General features: G+C 61.2%; 3 protein-coding genes across 5 annotated transcripts; 1 reads left to right on the plus strand and 2 right to left on the minus strand.

The window, feature by feature from the left end:
• Positions 1 to 4,415: 4,415 nt before the first annotated feature.
• On the minus strand, positions 4,416 to 7,833 carry CD14 (CD14 molecule). Its single transcript, XM_063349190.1, has 2 exons — positions 7,481 to 7,833; positions 4,416 to 6,572 (listed from the first exon to the last, which is right to left on the minus strand). Exon 2 carries the CDS (start codon positions 6,560 to 6,562, stop codon positions 5,216 to 5,218), a length of 1,347 nt encoding a protein of 448 aa, XP_063205260.1. The 5' UTR covers positions 6,563 to 6,572; positions 7,481 to 7,833; the 3' UTR covers positions 4,416 to 5,215.
• Positions 7,834 to 9,983: 2,150 nt separating this feature from the next.
• On the plus strand, positions 9,984 to 17,247 carry TMCO6 (transmembrane and coiled-coil domains 6). Of its 3 annotated transcripts, XM_063348851.1 has the most exons (13): positions 10,181 to 10,294; positions 10,897 to 11,018; positions 11,262 to 11,371; positions 11,513 to 11,696; positions 11,982 to 12,203; positions 12,918 to 13,022; positions 13,672 to 13,757; positions 14,337 to 14,453; positions 15,106 to 15,217; positions 15,312 to 15,486; positions 15,614 to 15,708; positions 16,181 to 16,348; positions 16,827 to 17,247. In XM_063348851.1, the coding sequence occupies exons 1-13, from the start codon at positions 10,207 to 10,209 to the stop codon at positions 16,989 to 16,991; spliced, it is 1,749 nt and encodes a 582-aa protein (XP_063204921.1). In that variant the 5' UTR covers positions 10,181 to 10,206; the 3' UTR covers positions 16,992 to 17,247. The 3 variants fall into 3 exon arrangements, with proteins under 3 accessions (XP_063204919.1, XP_063204921.1, XP_063204922.1); XM_063348852.1 differs by lacking the exon at positions 11,982 to 12,203; XM_063348849.1 differs by lacking the exon at positions 11,982 to 12,203 and having other exon boundaries at positions 9,984 to 10,294; positions 14,365 to 15,217.
• An 81-nt stretch (positions 17,248 to 17,328) lies between these two features.
• NDUFA2 (NADH:ubiquinone oxidoreductase subunit A2) lies at positions 17,329 to 18,759 on the minus strand. Its single transcript, XM_063348854.1, has 3 exons — positions 18,625 to 18,759; positions 18,425 to 18,531; positions 17,329 to 17,527 (listed from the first exon to the last, which is right to left on the minus strand). Exons 1-3 carry the CDS (start codon positions 18,726 to 18,728, stop codon positions 17,436 to 17,438), a joined length of 303 nt encoding a protein of 100 aa, XP_063204924.1. The 5' UTR covers positions 18,729 to 18,759; the 3' UTR covers positions 17,329 to 17,435.
• Positions 18,760 to 18,826: the final 67 nt, after the last annotated feature.

Raw genomic sequence — 18,826 nt, forward strand, 5'->3', positions numbered from 1 at the left:
GCAGGGAGCGGTGGCTGGTACCAGAAGCCCAGCCATGCGGTGGGCAGGGAGGTGTTGGAGGGCTCCCCCGTTCCCACCGTGCTGCCGGAGCCTGGGAGATGCCCCACGGGCAGCCCAGGCTTCCCACCCCCGGGAAGTCCTGCGAAGAGGTGAGAAAACCTGGGATCTGAAGGTATCCAGCTCACAGTCACCTTCTGGCATATGGAACTGGACGCCAGTACTGGGGCACCACATGCCCCTCGGCGCAGCAGGGTCCGGCCAGTGGCAGAGCGGGGACGGGACCCCCACCCCGGGGCACCCTGTCCAGCCCTGCTCCTGCCCTACCTGGACCAGGCTGACAGTTTGCAGGTGCTGTGCGTCGCTCCCCACGGCTTCCAGCTCTTGGAAGACGGTGTCGATCACCTGGGGACAAGCTGGTCAAGCTGGGAGCCGTTGGCTCTTGGCGCCCGTGGCTGGTTCTCACACCCGGACCAGCAGGACTGGGGTCAGTCGGACGACCCGGGAGCCCAGCGCCGTGCAGTTGCACTGTCACCTCTCCCCGTCACCTCTCCCCTGCCATGTCCTGTGCCCTCACCCGCCAGACGATGCTCTGGAATGGCAGCTGGGTCCCGGGGCCATGGGGGGCCCACAGCAGCAGGGACACGCTGTAGCCAAGGGGAAGCAGGGCCAGCTGGGGTCTTGCCAACTCCAGGATCTTCTCCTGGTGGGAGAGACGGCGCCAGCAGAGTGGGGATGGTGCGGCACAGCCAGCATGGCACGGCACGGCATGGCTGGGCCACCATGGTGCAGGTGGTCCAGCGCAGAGGGCATTGGCGTGGATCGGTCAGCACAGCACAGGTAGCCCAGTATGGATGGCACGGTGTAGATGCACAGCATGCAGGGCATGGGTGGCATGGCATGGCATGGGTGGCATGGCATGGCATGGGTGGCACGGCATGGCATGGTGGCGCACAGCACACCGGAGAGAGCACAGCAGGGGCAGTGGGGCACGGACAGCACATCCCAGCACAGCGGCCACCTCCCAGCAGCCAAGAGGAAAGAGGGAAGGGGTGAGCAACGGCAGCAGAGCCACCCATAGGACCAAGCCCCGCGTCCCCAGCACTGCCTGTGACACCCGAGGAGCTGGCAGCGGTGCCCAGTCCCTCCAGGACCGTGGCTTGGGCCAGCGTGTCCCTGGCTGGGGACAGGGGTGCAGAAGAAGGGCCCCCACAATACCTGTCCTGCATCCAAGCGGAAGATGCCATCGACAGTCAAGCAGCTGTCCTGGCGCGGGGGAGGGAGGGTGAAAATATTCAGCATTCCCCCACCCCAGTATGACCAGCGCAGGCTAAAGGAGGGGCTGGGCACACTGGGATGGAGATGATGGGGGTGGGGGGACACCCCTTCCCTTCCCCCGCTCGCCGGTAACCCCCAAAAGCCCCCCACAAGAGAGGGGCCCCTGGGGGTGCAGGGCAGGATCAGCCCAAGACCTCAGCACCCATCTGGGTCCCAAGCACGGCCGGGGGCTGCAACAGGGCTCCCTGATCCTGTCTGGTTCCCTGGGGACCCTCGTCCCCTCCATGCCCGTGTCCCCATCGCTCTCACCTGGATTTCCTTCCCAGCAAAGAGAAGCTGCAGAGGGTCATTGCTGCTGGCCCCCCAGCTTTCCCCCGGCCCTGAAAACACCGAGCGTGGGGTGGTGCGGGGGGTTCATCCCCACCTGCCCCAGCTCCGCCTCCCCCTGCAGCCTGGGGCTGGGTCCCAGAGCTTCACACCCTCCCTGAGCCCTCCCGCTATGACCACCGTGCTCAGAGCCACCAGGGTCGGGGGGGACGCCCCCTCCCCATCGTCCCCGCCTAAGCCAGCCCCACCAGCGTGGCCAATGGTCCCAAGTGCCACCACGGCTGTGGCTGCTGCCCTGGCCCGTCTCCCCGGCGTGAGGGTTCGGGCTGAAGGCAGGTGTCCCCAGCACCAGCTCTACCTGCTGCCTGGTGGAGTCCCACTGCTGCTCGTACGGAGACATCCCGCTCGGCCTGACGGGACATAGGGCAGAGGGGCAATGAGCCGGCTCCTGCTCCACGCACCCGGCACCAGCCAGGAGCCGGAGCAGCCCCTGGGGAGCTTGGCAGCGTCCGGCCATGCCGCACCGAAGGCAGGGGGACAGATCCCTCCAAACCGCCCCGTGGTGTCCCCCAGAACGGCACTCACCTCCCCAGCGTCCATGGCCAGCTCAGCACCGACAGCCCCTGAGCTGCTGTTTCAGACAGGGGCGGGGATGGGGTTACACAGGGGGGATCGTGTTCCCCTGCATTATTAATGGGTGTCGGGCACAGCCATGGGGGCAGAGCCAGGCACGCACTGAGTCCATAGAATCATAGAATCACAGAATGTGTAGGGTTGGAGGGGACCTCTAAAGGCCATCTAGTCCGACCCCCCTGCAGTCAGCAGGGACATCTTCAACTAGATCAGGTCGCTCAGAGCCTCATCCAGCCTGGCCTTGGGGGCTGCTCCGGCTCCTGGCTGGCTCCGGGTGCATGGGGGAGGAGCCGGCCCGTTGCCCCTCTGCCCTGTGTCCCGTCAGGCCGAGTGGGATGTCTCCGTACGAGCAGCCCATCTCCAGGGATGGGGTCTCCACCACCTCTCTGGGCAACCTGGGCCAGTGTCTCACCACCCTCAGCAGAAAGAACTTCTTCCTAATGGCTGATCTAACCCTGCCCTGCTCTAGTTTAAACCATTGCCCCTCGGCCTGTCGCTACATTCCCTTGCCAACAGCCCCTTCCCAGCTTTCCTGGAGCCCCTTCAGGGACTGGAAGGGGCTCTAAGGTCTCCCCGGAGCCTTCTCTTCTCCAGGCTGAACCCCCCCAGCTCTCTCAGCCTGTCCCCACAGCAGAGGGGCTCCAGCCCTCCCAGCATCTCCGGGGCCTCCTCTGGCCCCGCTCCAACAGCTCCATGTCCTTCTTGTGCTGAGGGCTCCAGAGCTGGACACAGCACTCCAGGTGGGGTCTCAGGAGAGCAGAGTAGAGGGGGAGAATCCCCTCTCTGGATCTGCTGGCCACGCTTCTTTTGATGCAGCCCAGGATGCGATTGGCCTTCTGGGCTGCAAGCGCACATTGTCGGCTCATGTCCAGCTTTTCATCCACCAGAACCAGCCTGGAGGCACCGTGTTCTAGAGGCTGAGCCCCGCTGGGCAAGGAGGCAGCGGGGCTGTGGGAGGCAGGTGTGTGCTGGGACCCATTCACACCGTTAGCGTGCTGCCCGCTGCAGGAGGGACATCTTTGCAAGCCGGGGACAGGAAATGAGGGACCTCGGACTATCATGAAGGGTTTTCTAGACACCAGAAGCAACCACAAACCACAGAATCACATTTACTGGAGATCAGTCATACCAAGAAAGCACAAAAGGAAATGCTGAAGCTGAGGATCTACATGGTCTGTGAAATGCGGCCTGTGGGAGACAGGAGGGAGGTCCTGGCACAGCTCCTGCCCCTTGCATTTGGACAGGACCAGGCGCAACAAGGAGACCCACGCGCGTCCCTCCATCTGCCGCTATTCCCCGTACAGAATGAGGTTACAGCGCTGCTCCTGGCTTTCCGAGCCCCCGCCTGCCCAAACGTCTTCAGGCTGGACACAAGATATCATCGCACCCAGGGCTCCATCAGGAGCGGAGCACGGGGTGGGTTTGTGCCTCATGTGGGTGCTGCGGAGGGAAAGCAAATCCTCGGATTGGGAGACACAGGGATTTCTCCTTCCTCATCCATCAGACGGCGGCTGCTGCTCCCCCTTCCCATGGTCCACCCAGCAGCGGGGCCGAGCACCAGCCCCCGGGCGCAAAAGCAGACACCAGGTGTACACACAGGTCCACGCGGGCCCACACGAGCAGAGCGGTGGCCTTCGCTGGCACCCATCTAACCACCCACGGCGCTCCCGGGAGCACAGCACCCGGGCGCCACGGCCCCAGCCCTCCCCTCCAGCTGCTCAGGGCTGACGTGGGCCCGCGGCACAAGCCCACACCCCCACCCCTGTGCCCCGAACAGACCCCAAGCCCATCACGGACCCGCGGATGGACCCTGCACCCTGTTTAGCCCCAGCTCCAGCCTTGGGTTTTTCCAGGCTCCGGTTTCCCACCCACCGGTTCGTCCAGCCCGTGTTTGCTCACGGGGTGCACGGACACGTGCACAAACAGAATAGAGCGGGGTGACAGAAATTACCCGGGAGCAGATTTTAATGAGAAGGGAGGCCGGGAGCAGATTTTAATGAGAAGGGAGGACAGACCACGGGGACGAAGCGCCGGGCAGGCGAGCGCTGCCTGCCTACGACCAGACCCCTCCTTCCTCGTCCCCGTTTTCCCACCCTCGTCCCACCTGCCCACCGTGATCCTGCCTTTGATCCTCCCCGTAAGCGTTCCCCTGCTCTCCCTCAGCATCCCGCAATCGATTTTTCTCTTTACTATGAGATGTTTTCTGAATAACCCAGAATAAACCCGTTTCTTCTTATCAATCAGTTAAACAGTTTCCAGTTAAACCTCTTTGAGGTGACACTTGAGGGGTTTGTCCACCAGTGCCTTGAGAGCTCGGCTCTTGGTTGCGGTCTCTGCTCCCTCCCGCTCGTTAGCATTTGCGTATAGGGGTGTTTAATTTATTCATTTTCCTGTCTTTTGTGGTTTTTCCCTTATGCCGAATAGCAGTTAAGCAGCCATCCTCACAACCCAGCCGCCCTCACAGCCGTGGCCCAGCCACGGAGAGGTGGAGGGTCAGCAGAGGCTGCAAGGACGGCCGGGCTGGGAGGGCACAGGGCTACACGGTGGTGGTGGGGCTCGGGGGGGGACGGACACCACCGGACCCCAGCGAGGCTTGGGGCATCTGAGCACCACCTGCAAATATGATGGAGCCAAACTCCTCGTGTCCGGGGCAGACGGTATCACAGGGCGACGGGTGCACATTGGGGCTTGGGGAGTTGGAGTTGGCCATTAAGGAAAGCCCATCTGGGGGGGTGCAGCCCTGGGGCAGAGCACGGCAAGGGGTTTTGCTTGGGGGGGTTTCCCCAAAACTTGGATGGGCAAAGCCACAGCCACCATGGGAGAAATGCTGGGGACGGTCCCCTGCTCCTGGGGACACCGAGAGAGCCCCTCACCAGCACTTGGGGGTCCCGTGAGTCTTCCCACGGAGCTCCTGGCCTTGCAGCCCCTGGGGCTGATCCCCTGCGGGGAAGCACTGGTGGGAAACGGTGGCACAGCCCCTTCACACCCTGCGGCAGGGCCGGAGCAGCCCGGGCCTGGACCTGACCAGGAAGACAGCACCGGCTACGCCGAGCAGGGCGAGGGCAACGCAGACGGGGGCGATCACCGCGGCACTGTTACACCGCAGAACCGAGACCGGCACGTCCTTCACCAGCCTGCCCCGGTAGCCAGGGGGGGACTGACAGGTGTAGTCCTGGGGCCAGCCCTGCCCAAGGTGGCCCGTGGCTGCCAGCGCCTGCAGTCCCCCAGCCCCGGAGCACGAACAGTTGTAGGGGTTGCCAGCAGCAGCCACATCCCACAGGTGCTTCACCTCGTCCCATGGCAGCTCCGCAATCGAGTTGTTGTCGAGGTGGAGGGTATCCAACATGGGGAAATTCCTGACGGAGGGAACAGCCCGCAGCATGTTTTGGCTGAGGAAGAGCTTCTTCAGGGAGCTGAGGGAGATGTCTACAGCACGGAGGTGGTTGCAGCTCATGTCCAGCACTTCTAGGCTGGGAGGCAGAGGCGTGAGGACTTCATCCAAGCCAGTGCCAGACAAGTTAAAGATTTGGAGGGCCACTGGCCACTGGCAGGAGGAGGATGGGTCTGCCGTGAGCTTGTTCTGGCTGAGATCTAGATGCTGAAGCTCAGGCAGCAGCCGCACACTTTCGCACACGCGGTGGTAGGATGTCAGGTTGTTGCCTTGCAGACTCAGCACCCGGAGCTGAGGGAACGCCCCGCTGCAGAAGGTGGACGCCAAGCTCTCATCCCCCAGGCTGTTTTGTGCCACGTCCAGGAAGAGCAGAGCTCTGAACACCCTCCCGATGCCACAAGGCAGGCTGGTGACGTGGGAACCAGTGACAGACAGCTCCTGCAGGGTCCCCAGCCAGCTGCTCAGGCTGGAGAAGTCCTGCTGGCGGCCCGTCAGCAGGGCAGATGTCACGTTGTGGAAGCGCAGGGACAAGATGGGCAAGTCCTTGTTGGCCATTTCCTCCCAGTTGCCTCTCCCTTTGAAAATGCAGCTCTCAAACACCAGCTCCCGCACCTGAGTGTAGGAGAAGAACTTCAGGACCCGGGCAAGGAGTATCTCAGGCACCAGGAGATCCCTAAAAATTATTTTTCTGATGAGAAGGGAGCCCAGCGTTTCAATGGAGGAGGGGTCCAGATCGCTGATGGGGAAGGCTACGTATCTCTCCAGCTCTCCCCCCTGAAACTCCACGACAGAGGCTGCGAGGCACTGGATGATGCTGCTTACAGTTTCCTGGGACAGGTGGTAGCACACACAGTACTCCTGAGTGCGATTGAAGAAACACCTGCCTTCTGCCTCCAAAAACCCCAGCCCCAGGAGGAGGAGAACAGCCACGTTCATGGTGAACAACCTAGAAACGAGGAGAACAAGGGTGAAAGGCAGCTCTCTTGTGGCAGCTGAGGGGGACCATTCAGATCCCTCTGGCTTGGGCCAGGTTGAGCCCCGCAGAGCCACCACCGCGCCGCCCTCATCCCTCCTGCCCAACCGCCCTCCGCGTGGGTCCGGGGCACCCCACCAGCACCCGCCTGTCTACTCCTGACTCAGGGGAAAGCTCGAATCACCAGTGAAACACCCAGGAGCTACGCCTGTGCCACCCGCTCCCGGGCAGGGAGTCGGTGGCGCTGGTCTCACCCCACCCCAAAAGCAGGGTTTTTCTGCACAGCTCCTCCTGAGGCGGCAGCCGCCGGGCTCCCTGCTTTCCTGCCTGGGCTGCCGGGCTGCGGACTCCCGTTCCCAAGTGAGCAGGAAATCCCAGGGATCAGGAGAAACTTGAAATGTCGAGTTACGGACGGCGAAGCCAGACATCTCTGTCTGACCGCAGGATGGGAGAGCCACAGCTCTGTTTGCTTCTCTGCGTGGCACGCGCTGCAATCTGGGGCAGGAAATTGCAACAGAAGGCTTCATATTTTCCTTTCCCAGCAATCTAATTCATTACCAGCCTCCAAGGGGACAGGAAAAAAGAATTTCGGAGGGTCTGTGTGCATCCCCCTCAGCATCGAGTGCTGCTTTGCCACCCAGCTGACGGGAGAGTCTTATCAACAGATTGCAACGAAGCAGCAAGCAAAGATTAACGGCTCCTCAGAATGCGCTGACTCAGCTCTGCCCGAGCACCCAGCCGGGGCGGTGGCGAGGAGCCCCTGGGGGTCTCCAGTCCAACCCCTTGCTCTGAGCAGGTCTGTTGCCGGCACTATAGCCCCGATCAGCCACGGCTTTTCTTGGCCGTGTCTCACAAACCCGGGAGGACGGAGCTCTCCCTACCTCTCTGTGCCGTGCCGTGCCGTCCCTCCCGGGGGGAAGCTCTCCTGCAGCCCTTGCGTACAGTCCCCCTCACTGCGAGGGCAGCTCGAAGCCGGGGTGGATTTGCCCAGTGACTCACCAGGCAGCTCACACCAAAACGTTACCTTGCCCCACAGCTGCTTCCTCTACCTGCTGCCAAATCCAGGGCTGAGTTGTCAAAGGCTCTGCGAGCGCTCAGCTCCCTCCCCCTGCCTCCAGCCGGAGGAGACCTCGCTGCCTGCAGGTGTCTTCCCACTGCCGTTGGCGCTTCCACAGCCCGTCCCGCCGCCGTTCAGATCCTCTCCGGCAGGGACCTGGCGACCTGGCGACGGGCTCCCGGGCTCTCCCCTTGCTCCCGCCAAGTGACTTCCTGAGCAGGATGGGGACGGCTGTGCCACGGGAAGCCTCGCATCACGCAGCAGCCACCCGAGTCACTTCTGCTTCGCCCCCCTGCAGAAAGGGGATCTCGCAGCCGCAGGCTGGGAAGGGTTTTGGTCTAAGTGCCCATGCTGCTCGCTTTCCTAGGAATGGTGAGGGAAGAGAGCACGGTAAAGGTGCCCTAAATGCGCTCTCAGGACCAGCCCCAACACACTTTTGCTTCCAGGTGCTCTGGGCTTGCTGTGCCTTGGAGCCCCCTGGGCGCTGAGCGATGCAGAAGGACACCAGGCTGTCATACCCGATACCCAAACCATCCCCAGATGCCTGTGTCCCATGTAGGACGGGGACGGGGCAAATTCCCAACCACTGCGTGCGCAGCCCAATGCTGCAAGGGGCACTTCTTCACCCAGCGCCGGCTTCCTTGGCAAGCTGGCTACTCAGCTTGGCCGAGGAACTCCCATCACTTGCCCCGTGCCCCGGCCGTGCCTACATCAGGATGTTAACGCTCTGCATCAGCGAGCGGAGACCACCAGGCGTTTGGAAAGACCTGTCAGGGATTCTTCATTCCCCGAGGACTTCTCTGCTTATGTTGCTTATGCTCTGTTCTGAAATGAAAGTGCCTCAGAAAGGCAGCAAAACTGCATGGCTAGAAGATGCGATTCCCAGTTTGTTGTTGTTAATGCGGCTTTACGGAGACACACCGTCAGTGCGAAAGCGGCGGGGCAGGAGCTGCCTGTCCCACGCACTCTGCTGCTGGGACAGATGAAGGGAAGGTCTCCTTTTGGTGGTCACACCTACTGCAGCTCATTTCCGTGATCCTGGCACCTCAGGCGGAGCACTGCACTGCTTTGCTGCCTTGCCTTGAGCGATTCCTGGTGCAGAGGGGTTCAGCGATTCTATCATTCCCCTCCTCCACCCTCGGGTTACACGGAACTGCTGCTGTGTGCACCACGGAAAAGTCGTAGCAGCCTTTCTGAGCTCTCCTCGCTGCTCCTTTTGGTGAGGTCAGCAAAGGCCTGGTGCCTTTTAATTGCTCATTCCTGGCCGCCAACGGCGACTTCCTCCAAATGCCTTTCTGGGGAAAAATAAGCTCTTCTGTCTACCCAGTGGCCAGCCACACCCTGCTTCAGACATGTGGGTTTGGAGACTTTATTCTTTTCTTTGCCACCACGGAAGATCCCAGGACACCAAGACCTGTTGTCTTATGTTTCTGGGAAGTCTCTGGGCTTTTTTGGCTCCAACAAACACGCAACCCAGCCCTGTGTGAGGGCAGGAACCCCTCCCGAGCTCGGAGGCGGGCTGGTTTCTGCCCTGCAGGGCTGCTATGGCTTGAGGAACCCACAAAAATTGTCGTTTAGGCAATTATTCTGTCACCCAAAGACCCCTCCCCACCTGGGAAGGGGAATCGGGGGAAAACAAGGAAACCCGAGGGATGAAATATAAACGGATTTAATAGGATAGGACTAGATAATTAACAATAATACCAGTAAAGAACCAGTATTGATGCCGATACCAATATAAAATAGACACGGACTGTTCTCAGCCCATCCCACCAGCAGGAGCCGTGCACTCCCCGCAGGGACAGCCAAGGTGGGACCCTGCGAGCGCTGCGGCTGCGGGAGGAAGGGAAGGGCTCAGGGCTCCGGCACCGGGGCAAGCAGCGCTCTGGACCCTCGCCACCAAGGGAGAGAGAGAGAAAGAGAGAGAATTCCTCAGCAAACCTTCTAATTTATACTGAATATGCCGTTCATGGTATGAAATAGCCCTGCTGGCAGCTTGCGTCAAGTGCTCGGATCTCGCTCCTCCTCGTCCCCGCATGTGGCGAGGAAGTGAGACCTTGAAACCCGCTGTAACGTAAATATTTTCACAAACCCGGACACCAGAGTCTGCTCAAAGCCCAGTTTTCCCAAGAATTAGAAGAGACTTTAAGTCCCGAGTAGCCCCAACCAGGCCGCAGGAGCTCGTCCTCAGGCTGGTCCCCACCACGTCCCCGTCCATGTCCCCGTGTTTGGGCCCTGAGCCCCGGCCCTCACGACGGCCACCGCGACCCGGCCCCGGGGAGGGCCCGCCCCCGTCCTCCCGCGCTGGGGAGGTGGGTGGTGCCCGGGCCCGGGCCCCAGGGGCTCCCCGGGCCGCAGGGCCGAGCCCTCCGGGAGCGCACAGCCCCGACGACGGGGCTCGTCCCGGCCACCGGGACTTCCCGGGGACCGGGCAACGGCAGCGCCCGGCCCAGCGGCCGCGCCCGGCCCAGCCTCCTCCCCGCGGCCCGCCCTCTCCTCCTCCTCCTCCTCCTCCTCCTCCTGCCGCCGCTCCTCCTCCTGCCCGCCGCCATGTGGGGCCGGCGGCGGCGCGGGGCCGTGCCCGGGGGCGGCCGGAGCGCGGAGGAGCTGCGGGCCCGGCGGCGGGAGCGGGAGGCAGGTCCGCGGCGGGGACGGGGACAGAGGCGGGCCCCGGGGGGGGGTTGTGGCCGCCCACATCCCCCGGGGGTGTCGGGGCCAGGCCCCGGGGCGGTTGTGGGCCCCCCTATCCCCCGGGGGTGTCGGGGCCGCGGGTGGGAGCCCCCCAGTCGCCATCTCTGTCCCGCAGCAGGAGCCAAATAGAGCCCCGGCCCCGTCTGGTTGCGCATCCCCACTGGGAAATGGCATCTGTGGCCTCCCTGCCCACTCCGGGAAGCATTTTGCAGCCTTATTTTGTGGTGTTTTGTTTTTTTTTTCATTCACATGCCTTTTCTGCCCTGGGTGAATCAGTTGCCAGTGATTTGGGTTTTCCAAGGTCTTGCCTATGGACAACCGGCCTTGTGTCCCTCCCACCACGCTCCTCACGCCTCTCGCCTGCCTTCATGCCAGTTTGCCCAGCCGTGGCTTCATGGCCGGTCTCAACGTGGTCACTGCCTCGTGCCTCGTCCCTCCCTGCCTCGCACGAGGAGGAACTGGCAGTTTCTCCCCGTTCAAAGGCTCTTTGGTGGGATGGAAAAGCGGCTTGACCCAGGCAGGTGGTGACGGGGACCGATTCGATCGCAGCCCTCAGGAAAGCCCGGCGGCAGGAGCAGCTGGTCAGCAAGCGGCTTCTGCGGGAGGAGACTGCAGAGGAGGGTGGGCAGGATGGAGCAGAGAGCGTGCCGGGCCCTCTCTCGGAGGACGAGGTGAGGAGCATGATGTTCTCCATATTGGTGGGGGTCTGAGAGGACTTCCCAGCACGTGGAGGACCCTGGGTGGAGGTGGGTTTGGGAGCGTTCTCCGAGTTGCCACCACACGGTGAGAAACAATGAGGTTCTTTGTGACCCTCTGAACTTGTGCCCTGGGTTCCTTTGCCTCCAGGATTAATGGGATGAAATTCCAACCCTGACGCTGCTTGAAATTCACCTGTCTTTTAATTCTTGGGATAGGTTCTTCAGCTGCTCAGAGGTGTGCAGAGGGGTTCAGAGGACAGGAAAAGCTCACTCGGCCGCCTCCGCTGGGCTCTGCAGAACAAGGAGACTCAGCAGAAGTTTGTCAGGTCAGCCCGGGTTTGGCACTGCAGGGCTGTTACCAAGGGCACGTCCAGAGTGGCCCTTTGTCCCCGTCGTTGCGTGGGTGAGCGGGTGCGTGGCCGAGGGTGAGAAGGCAGGAGGTGACAGCACCCTTTGGGTTCCACCAGGCTGGACGGCAGCATCCGGACACTCATCGGGCTCTTCACCAGCAGCCTGGCTGACATGCAGATGGAGGCGGCCCGCTGTCTCCACGAGCTCTCCCACTCCAGTGACCCTGCTGTGGCTGAGGCGTGTCTACCAGTGACCTCCTACCTCCTCACCTACCTCTCGGGACACAGCGTAGAGTTCACGGTAAGATGCGTGCTTGCATTTGCCAGGCCTCTGGCTCCTGATAATCCTTTGGGAGTGGTAGGGTGTTGACCTCTTTTGGCCAGCCTTAGGCTAACATGGCTCACATCGGAGTGCTGGTGGGAAGGGGCCCTCAGGAAGTCTCTAGTCCGTCCTTCCCCTTGGAGCTAGCCCCGGGGTGGCGAGGCTTTGTCTGGCCAAGTCTTGGAAATATGGAGACCCCCTTCACTGTGCCCCATCCCGACACCAAGAGGAGTTTGGTTCCATGGTGTTTGCACCTCCTTCCAGGTAGCTGCAGGCTGCTCTTCAGTTCTCCCAAGGCTCATCTCGGACAGGGAAATCCTTCTGCCACAGCCCAGGACACAGGGATTTGCCCCGTTTGCGATGGGCTGCTCCTCTTCAGCTCCAAGCTCCGTTTGGGGAAGCAGGGACTGCAGGCTGTGGCAGTTGGACTCCATCATCCGAGACGCGTGGGGTGGCCTCTTGACGCGGGCTGGGCCTGGACAGGAGGTACCTTGGTGTCTGTGTGGTGGGTAAAGCAGAAATAATAGATGCAGGTCAGTTTAGGTGTTTGTAAAGATCTTGGAAAAGTGAAAGAAATGAGCGGTGGCAGGCTGGGATGCAGGGACGGCAGCTTTGTCAGCTTACCTTCACGCAGCCAGCAGGGAGGCTTTCCTCCAGGTCTGGAGAAGAGCAGAATGGCTGTAGCTCCGAGCTGTGCAGTTTGATCCGGGGTGAAGGAGCCGACAGGCAGAGTAGCTCTGGGACGCCTGTGTGGTTTGCCAGCTGCCGAGCAGCACGCTGCGCTCCTCTGAGAAGCAGACGGCATCAGGGACGGGGTGGGGAGCAACCCCAAGGTGATGACCACATTTTAACGCAACACACGGGCAGCCTCCAGGAGAATACTGTGGGATTAGAGGAGACTCAGGGAAATGATGCAGCAATAATTTCAAAGCCTGAAAAACCTCCGAAGTAGAAGTGATCATATCCCAACCTGAGCCAGGTAGAAAAAGGAGAAATTGAAGCTGATGCAGCTGGGAACGGGGTAACTGGAGAGTCCGGCAGTATCCATCTGTGCGCACCCCTCTGAAGACAGCTTCTGCCCCGCTCAGGGGAAGCATGTGCCCCGGTCCCGGGGTGCAGGGCCCTAGAGGCCCTGCCGGCTGCCCCGGGTTCCGCTGGGGAGTGCGGAGGAGGTGACCCGCTCTCCTGGGTGTGTTTCAGGAGCTGTGTTTGTACACGCTGGGGAACCTGGTAGTGGAAAGTGAAGCTGTGAGGAAGCAGCTTCTGCCTCAGGGCATCATTCCGGTGCTGGCATCCTGCATCCAGGTACGTGAAATGGCTCGGCCGCACTCTTCCCCTGCCCTGCCCCAGAACAATGTCGTTTCTTATGCCCTTTGGACACGTCTGGCAGTGCGGAGTTACCAGCCCTCCTGCCGGCTGTGGCTACGGGCAGACACCCCTCTGCATGGGGCTTCTCCCTTGTGGGTGAGGGTCTCTCATGGGCTTTCCTGCACTCCATTTTCGGGGCTCAGGTCACCACCTTGTGCCCTTTTCCAGCTGAATCTCTCACATCCATAACCGCGGCTTGCCGATAAACAGTCTCTAACGCGGGGAGCTGCAGGCTTCTCCCCTCCGTACCGCTCGGGTCCAGCAGGCCAACACAGCGAGCAGGGCTTCATGTGCAGATCTGAACGCCCACGGCGGCACTGCTGCTGTGTTTGGGCTCATGGGTCCCATGTGCTGCAGCCCGTGTGGGTCCGGGGAGGGGACACAGCTCGGCTTCAGTGTGGCCACAGCTTGCTCTGTCACTGCCGGTCCCCTGCTGTGCCCCCCTCTTCCCCAGGCGCGGAGGGACTGCGCCGCTCAGCTGCTTGGTTTGGCGTTACAAAGAGGTATCGCCCTCTGACCGCAGCTGGCACCCCGGGATCCCCCCGGCTCTGTCACCGGGGATTAGCTCTGTTCCCTTTGATTGCAGTCCCCCCACGAGGCTGTGCTGGAAGGTCTGGGCTACGTCCTCTCGCAGCTCCTCCAAGCCAAGGAAGCCCCCACAGAGATCGTGCCGTGAGTCCGAGCCTCTTTAACCCTGCATCGGGATGGGCCCTGGGGCCCGGCATGGTATTTGCGTGCCGGGCACAACAACGCCTTTCCCATCCCAGTGATATTAATAGTTCAGAGCAGAATTCTACCGGAACTACAGAGGTTTTGTTGCGGATCAGGGCGCGGGGCCTGACTCCTTTCCCTCAGCATCATCTGAGCAGACAGCTGTGGTATTTTGGTAAAGGACAGTGTCGAGCAGGGTAGGCTCACAGGGAAATTATGGCCGTATTCCTCCTGCAAAGGAAAAGATCGGCTTGACAGCCCCCACCCCGTGGCCCCCCGCCCCCCCCCAAAAACGTGACTTCAGCCAAGGTGTCCCCGGGCCCTGTCACCAACAGGGACAGCTTGTGCGGGGCCTTAGAGGCGCCTGAGGCTGCAGCCCTTTGGGAAGAGTCTCTTCCAGGCGTGTTTTTGGAGCGTGTGGCCTCCAGTACGGGGGAGTGCAGGTCCCTGCTCGCCGGGCTGGGGTAGCGTCCCCGTCGGTTGTCTGTCCTGCTTGTGCTCTGGCCTGTGCCTCCGTTAACTCTGCTGTTCTGACCCCAGCTTGGTTCTGGACTCTGTTCTCCCCCAGCACATGCTTCGGCTGGTGTGCTCCGGCCTCAAGGCTGGGACGGGAGCAGCCGTGGAGTTTGCGTGGTGTCTGCACTACATCGTTTGTAGGTAAACACGCTTTTCTCCTCATTTTGAGCTCCCCCCCGGGGGCAGCCAAACAGAGAGGCAGGAAAGCTCAGGGTCCTGCAAGGGGACCTGGATTGCCTCCCCTTGGGAAAGCAACTCCCCTGCCGTCCTGGGCGTTCCCGCTCTCTGAGCACACACATGCTGTTTGCAGGATCACTGGGTTCCTTTACAGGGTGATAACGGGCGATAAACCCGAGGAGGCTGTTCCTAGTCCTCTGAACCCCTCCCAAATCGCCTCCCCACGTCTGGAGTTGTCCCCTGCGCTCCCCAAGGCAAGCCCCCTGAACCCAGTGTCACCTGGCCGGGCTGGCTGCTGCCAACAATCTCCGCCTGCCTTGGCATGGCTGCTCCGATGCCACCTCTTTCGGCAGCCCCAGCAGAAAAGAATGTGGGGGTACTCAAAGAAGGATCGGGGCTGTTGTTTCCAGATCCGCACCGATAATTCCAGTGGATCTGTTCTCCATGGGCTCTTGAACTTTCTCATAAGCACAGAAACAAGCTGCTATTCCGACGCGAAAAAAAGCCCTGTGGTGGTTCAGGAGAGCGCTCTGAATTTCCGGGCCCTGTTGTTTGGCGAGGGCTGCGGCGGTTTTCCCCTCTCCGAGCGCCACCACGCTGTCCCTTCTCTTTGCAGCCATACAGCCAACGCCGTCTTGCTGTCGCTGGGGGCCTTGCCTGCCCTCACCTCGCTCTTGCTCGACATGGCTTCTGAAATCCCCCAGGATGCTCCCGAGGGCCTGGAGCTGGTAAGAGGCGGGCAGGGTGTGCTGGCCCTTCCCGGCATTGCTGCGGGGTTGCGGTCTGTCCGGCTGAAGGGCTTTGTGTTTCCCACCGTCACAGCTCGTCTGCCCGGTGCTGCGGTGTCTCAGCAACCTGCTCGCGGAGGAGACGGGCTGCGAAGGCCAGATCCAGGACGAGCGCCTGCTCATCGCCCTCTTCCTCATCCTGCAGAGCTTCTTCCAGCAGCACCCGTTCATCGTACAGGAATGTCTCTGGCTGCTCAACAACCTCACGGGTGAGTGTCCCACGGGGATATCACCAGAGCCAGAGCTGCTGCTGGGACCTGCCTCGATTGCTGGCAGGTCTTGGCTACACAGACCGCTCTCAGAAACAGTGATTTTTATTGATGTTTCCTTCCCTAGCGGATGAGCCCTTCTTCTGCTCCGCTCTGCTCTCCCTGGATTTGCTCCCGGCCCTGCTGCAGCTCCTGCCCTGTTCCCAGATGGCTGGTGTGTTGGTAAGACCTCGCCTGGTGCCCCGGCTGTGGGGAGGGAAAGCACTGGATTTTCAGGAACATGGGTCCTGCATGTATGGTGTTCGGGTTGGAGCTTGGCTCAGGGCAGTAGCAACAGCTTGGCAGAAAGTCTCGTGTTGTGGTAGTGTCACCGTGCCCCTCCCTTGAAGTCACTACGGCTGTATTTACCCTTGACAGAGTCTGGTTGACCCGGGGATGAACAATGCAGGTGGAGAAGGCTTTTAAAGAGCATTCAAAATCCAGGCAGTTGGTGGGCACGTGGCTTTGGGGAAGCACCTGGTGGGACCTCCAGGGAGGACACAGGGAGTTCTTTGGAGCCCTGTGGGCAGTGGCTTTGGGGAAGCACCTGGTGGGACCTCCAGGGAGGACACAGGGAGTTCCCTGGAGCCCTGTGGGGAATCCTCCGCCCTCTAACGAAGCATTCATTGCTCGTTCTCATGCCTTTTCCACCCAGGTCCTGACAGTTCTGTGCAACGTAGCGGAGAAGGGCCCAGCCTACTGCCAGCAGCTGCACCACCAGCCTGCCCTACCCCTGCTGCTGCCCGCCCTCGCGCTGCCTGACCCCGAGGTGGTGGGGCAGTGCCTGGAGCTGCTGCACCTCCTCTTCCTGCACTGCCCAGAGGTGAGAGCCGGGGAGTGCCCGCCCCACGATCAAGCACAAGGTCATAAAGGCCGGGATGGGGATTATTATTACTATTGAAACGCTACTGCCTTCAGCCATTGCCACGCCAGCCCCCGTCCTCAGCACCCAGACGCGTGCCTGAAGGGGGACACTTGTGCGATGCAGAGGCGGGGGAGCCCTTCTTGTGTCTCCGGAGAGTTCCTTTTCATTGACAAAGACTGGTTTTTGGGCAGGCTGGTTGTACCCTTTGAGGTTGTAATTGGGGGGACTCCTTGATTCAGTTGTGCGTACTTCCAAGCTCTGCGCACTCCCAGCCAGCGATCAGCACAGCTGGAGTTACCTGGCTTGGGACTTCAGCGTCTGGCTGGGCTCTGGGGAATTCCTTCAACTCCGTTCCCCGGGCTGTGCAGTGGTGCTCTGGGCAGACAGGATCAGTTGCAGCAGTTACTCAGCTCTCCCCCCTTCTCCTCCTGCACAGGCTGCTGCTGACTTCGTCAGGCAAGGCGGGCACCGGGCCCTCGAGCAGCACCAGAGCACCCCAGAGCTGCAGGAGCGGGTGCGAGCGCTGCTGGACATGGTCGGGCAGCCCCTGGGAGCCTCCACCTTCAGTTCGTGCCACGCCGCGCTCTCTGCCTTCTCCTAGGCCATGCCGCCTCCCTTCCCTCCCCCTGCGCTCCGAGGAGGAAGAAACCCTTTGTTCGTCCTGTGCCCTGCTTCCCCAAGGGCTGGCCAGGCGTCTAACCACCAGCTGTTAAGCACCGGTGCTGGCTGCACTGGGATGCTAGTCCTGGGGAAGATACTGCTGTTCCCATCCTTGTCACCACCAGCAGGCTGCCCCGTGCCTCCCCAGCGCTCAGGGCAGAGCCCAGCCGCAAGCCAGGCAGATGGGCTCTTGATGCCGGGGAGGTGGGGCCTAAACCCTGCTGGGTGAGCCGTTCCCTCCAGCTTCTCCTTATGGCTTTAAACCCAACACGTGAGGCTCAGGGTAAGCACTTTGCATTTATGAGATGGATAAGTTAAAGATACACGTTTTTACATTAAAGATCATCAGTCAAGTCTTTGGCATGTGCGTATTTACTGTCTGTCTTCACGCCTTGCTTTTCACAATGTTCTCTAAGGCCTTGGCCACTTCATCCACGGTGAGGTTGTTCAGCGGCACGCTCTTCTCCTTGCCAAACTCTGCGGGAAAGACAGAGGGTGAGAGGGGAGGCCAGTGCCTCGGCCCTTTTCTGGTGCAAGGGCAACCCAAAGTCCTGCTTTAGGTTTCCCAAGCACCGCTGGCATCACAGCCCAGGTTCCCATCACTGCCCTTTCGCGCCCACCACTCCCCAGCGTGCCTCCCTGTGCCCAAGTTAGTATTTCCACCTTCTCTTTCTTCTCAGCCTTTCCCTCGGAGAGAAGCCAGCGCAGCCTTAACGTACTTCCGAGCCTCTTTTTGTTAACTTTTACTGCGCAGCAGCTGAGCTGAGGCCGCCACCACATCCCAAAACCACCTGGTGGCTTTCAGCCTGCTCACATCAAGATGCTCACCACCACTTCGGTAAAATAGTGCTGGAAAACTTGCTGTTCCTACAGCAGCCCCTTCCCGGGGGTACCTCTCCCTGCAAGTCACGCACAGAGGAGAGGCAGGCACTACACGGGCAGGCTCTGCTGGCCCGTGTGCTTGCACTGGGAGACCTGTGGTTAAAAAGTCATTGCATCTCTTCGAAAGGAAGTTGCTAAATTATTTTTGTCCAGCCCAGGTGGCTTTAGGAAGGAAACAGCAGCCTTTACAGAGGAGCTTTTGTGTTCCTTCATTGGCATTTCACTGAGAACACAGCGAAAACAAGGGAAAAACAGGAACATTTTTCTATATAGGAATCCTACAGGGGTGGGAGATCACAGCCACAAGTTGGCAAACCACCTTCTGGGCCGCAGGTCCCTTTTTTTGTCCCTCACCCTAACTCTAACCTTACTGTAAAGGACAAAACGTCCCTTACTGTAACCACCCAAGCCCCGCTGCTGCAGGCCGGGGGCCGGTGCTCCCTCCCAGCTCTCCCCAAGCGGCGGCTCCCGGCGGGGACCCCCCACACTTACCGTAGCGAGCCCAGAGCTTAGGCTGCACACCGGAGCACTCCCGGATCAGGATGGGGAAGTCGGGATTCGCCTTCTTCAGGGTCACGTAGTGCTGCTCGATGAAGTCTCTGCGGAGGGAAGGGGGAAAGGCGGATGCCTGTGGCTGAGGCCGGTGCCTCATCGCGCCCCGGCCGGCCCTGGCGCCCCAGTCCCCGGCTCACCTGACGCCGCGGCTGCCGGCGGAGCGCTGGCACAGGTGGATGCGGAGCTCCCGCAGGCCGCGGCCCAGCCCGCCCCCGATGCCCCTCACCACCGCCGCCGCCATCTTCTCTCCGCTCCGGACAACAACACGGGGGCATGGCTTCTGCGCCCGCCAATGGCGGAGCTCGCCGGTCGCGGCGCCCGCCAATCGCAGCGCTCGCC

Source organism: Chroicocephalus ridibundus, chromosome 11 (assembly GCF_963924245.1).
Source record: "Chroicocephalus ridibundus chromosome 11, bChrRid1.1, whole genome shotgun sequence".
In the NCBI taxonomy this organism is placed as follows: domain Eukaryota; kingdom Metazoa; phylum Chordata; class Aves; order Charadriiformes; family Laridae; genus Chroicocephalus; species Chroicocephalus ridibundus.

Excerpts from the sequence above, each read along its gene's own strand:
- CD14 (XM_063349190.1), bottom strand. The coding sequence starts at position 6,562 with ATGAACGTGGCTGTTCTCCTCCTCCTGGGGCTGGGGTTTTTGGAGGCA.
- TMCO6 (XM_063348849.1), top strand. The coding sequence starts at position 10,207 with ATGTGGGGCCGGCGGCGGCGCGGGGCCGTGCCCGGGGGCGGCCGGAGC. Across the intron at positions 11,372-11,512 it reads ACTCAGCAGAAGTTTGTCAG|GCTGGACGGCAGCATCCGGA; the intron begins GTCAGCCCGGGT and ends GGGTTCCACCAG. Across the intron at positions 16,349-16,826 it reads TCTTCCTGCACTGCCCAGAG|GCTGCTGCTGACTTCGTCAG; the intron begins GTGAGAGCCGGG and ends CCTCCTGCACAG.
- NDUFA2 (XM_063348854.1), bottom strand. The coding sequence starts at position 18,728 with ATGGCGGCGGCGGTGGTGAGGGGCATCGGGGGCGGGCTGGGCCGCGGC. Across the intron at positions 18,532-18,624 it reads GCCGGCAGCCGCGGCGTCAG|AGACTTCATCGAGCAGCACT; the intron begins GTGAGCCGGGGA and ends TTCCCTCCGCAG. Across the intron at positions 17,528-18,424 it reads TAAGCTCTGGGCTCGCTACG|AGTTTGGCAAGGAGAAGAGC; the intron begins GTAAGTGTGGGG and ends TCTTTCCCGCAG.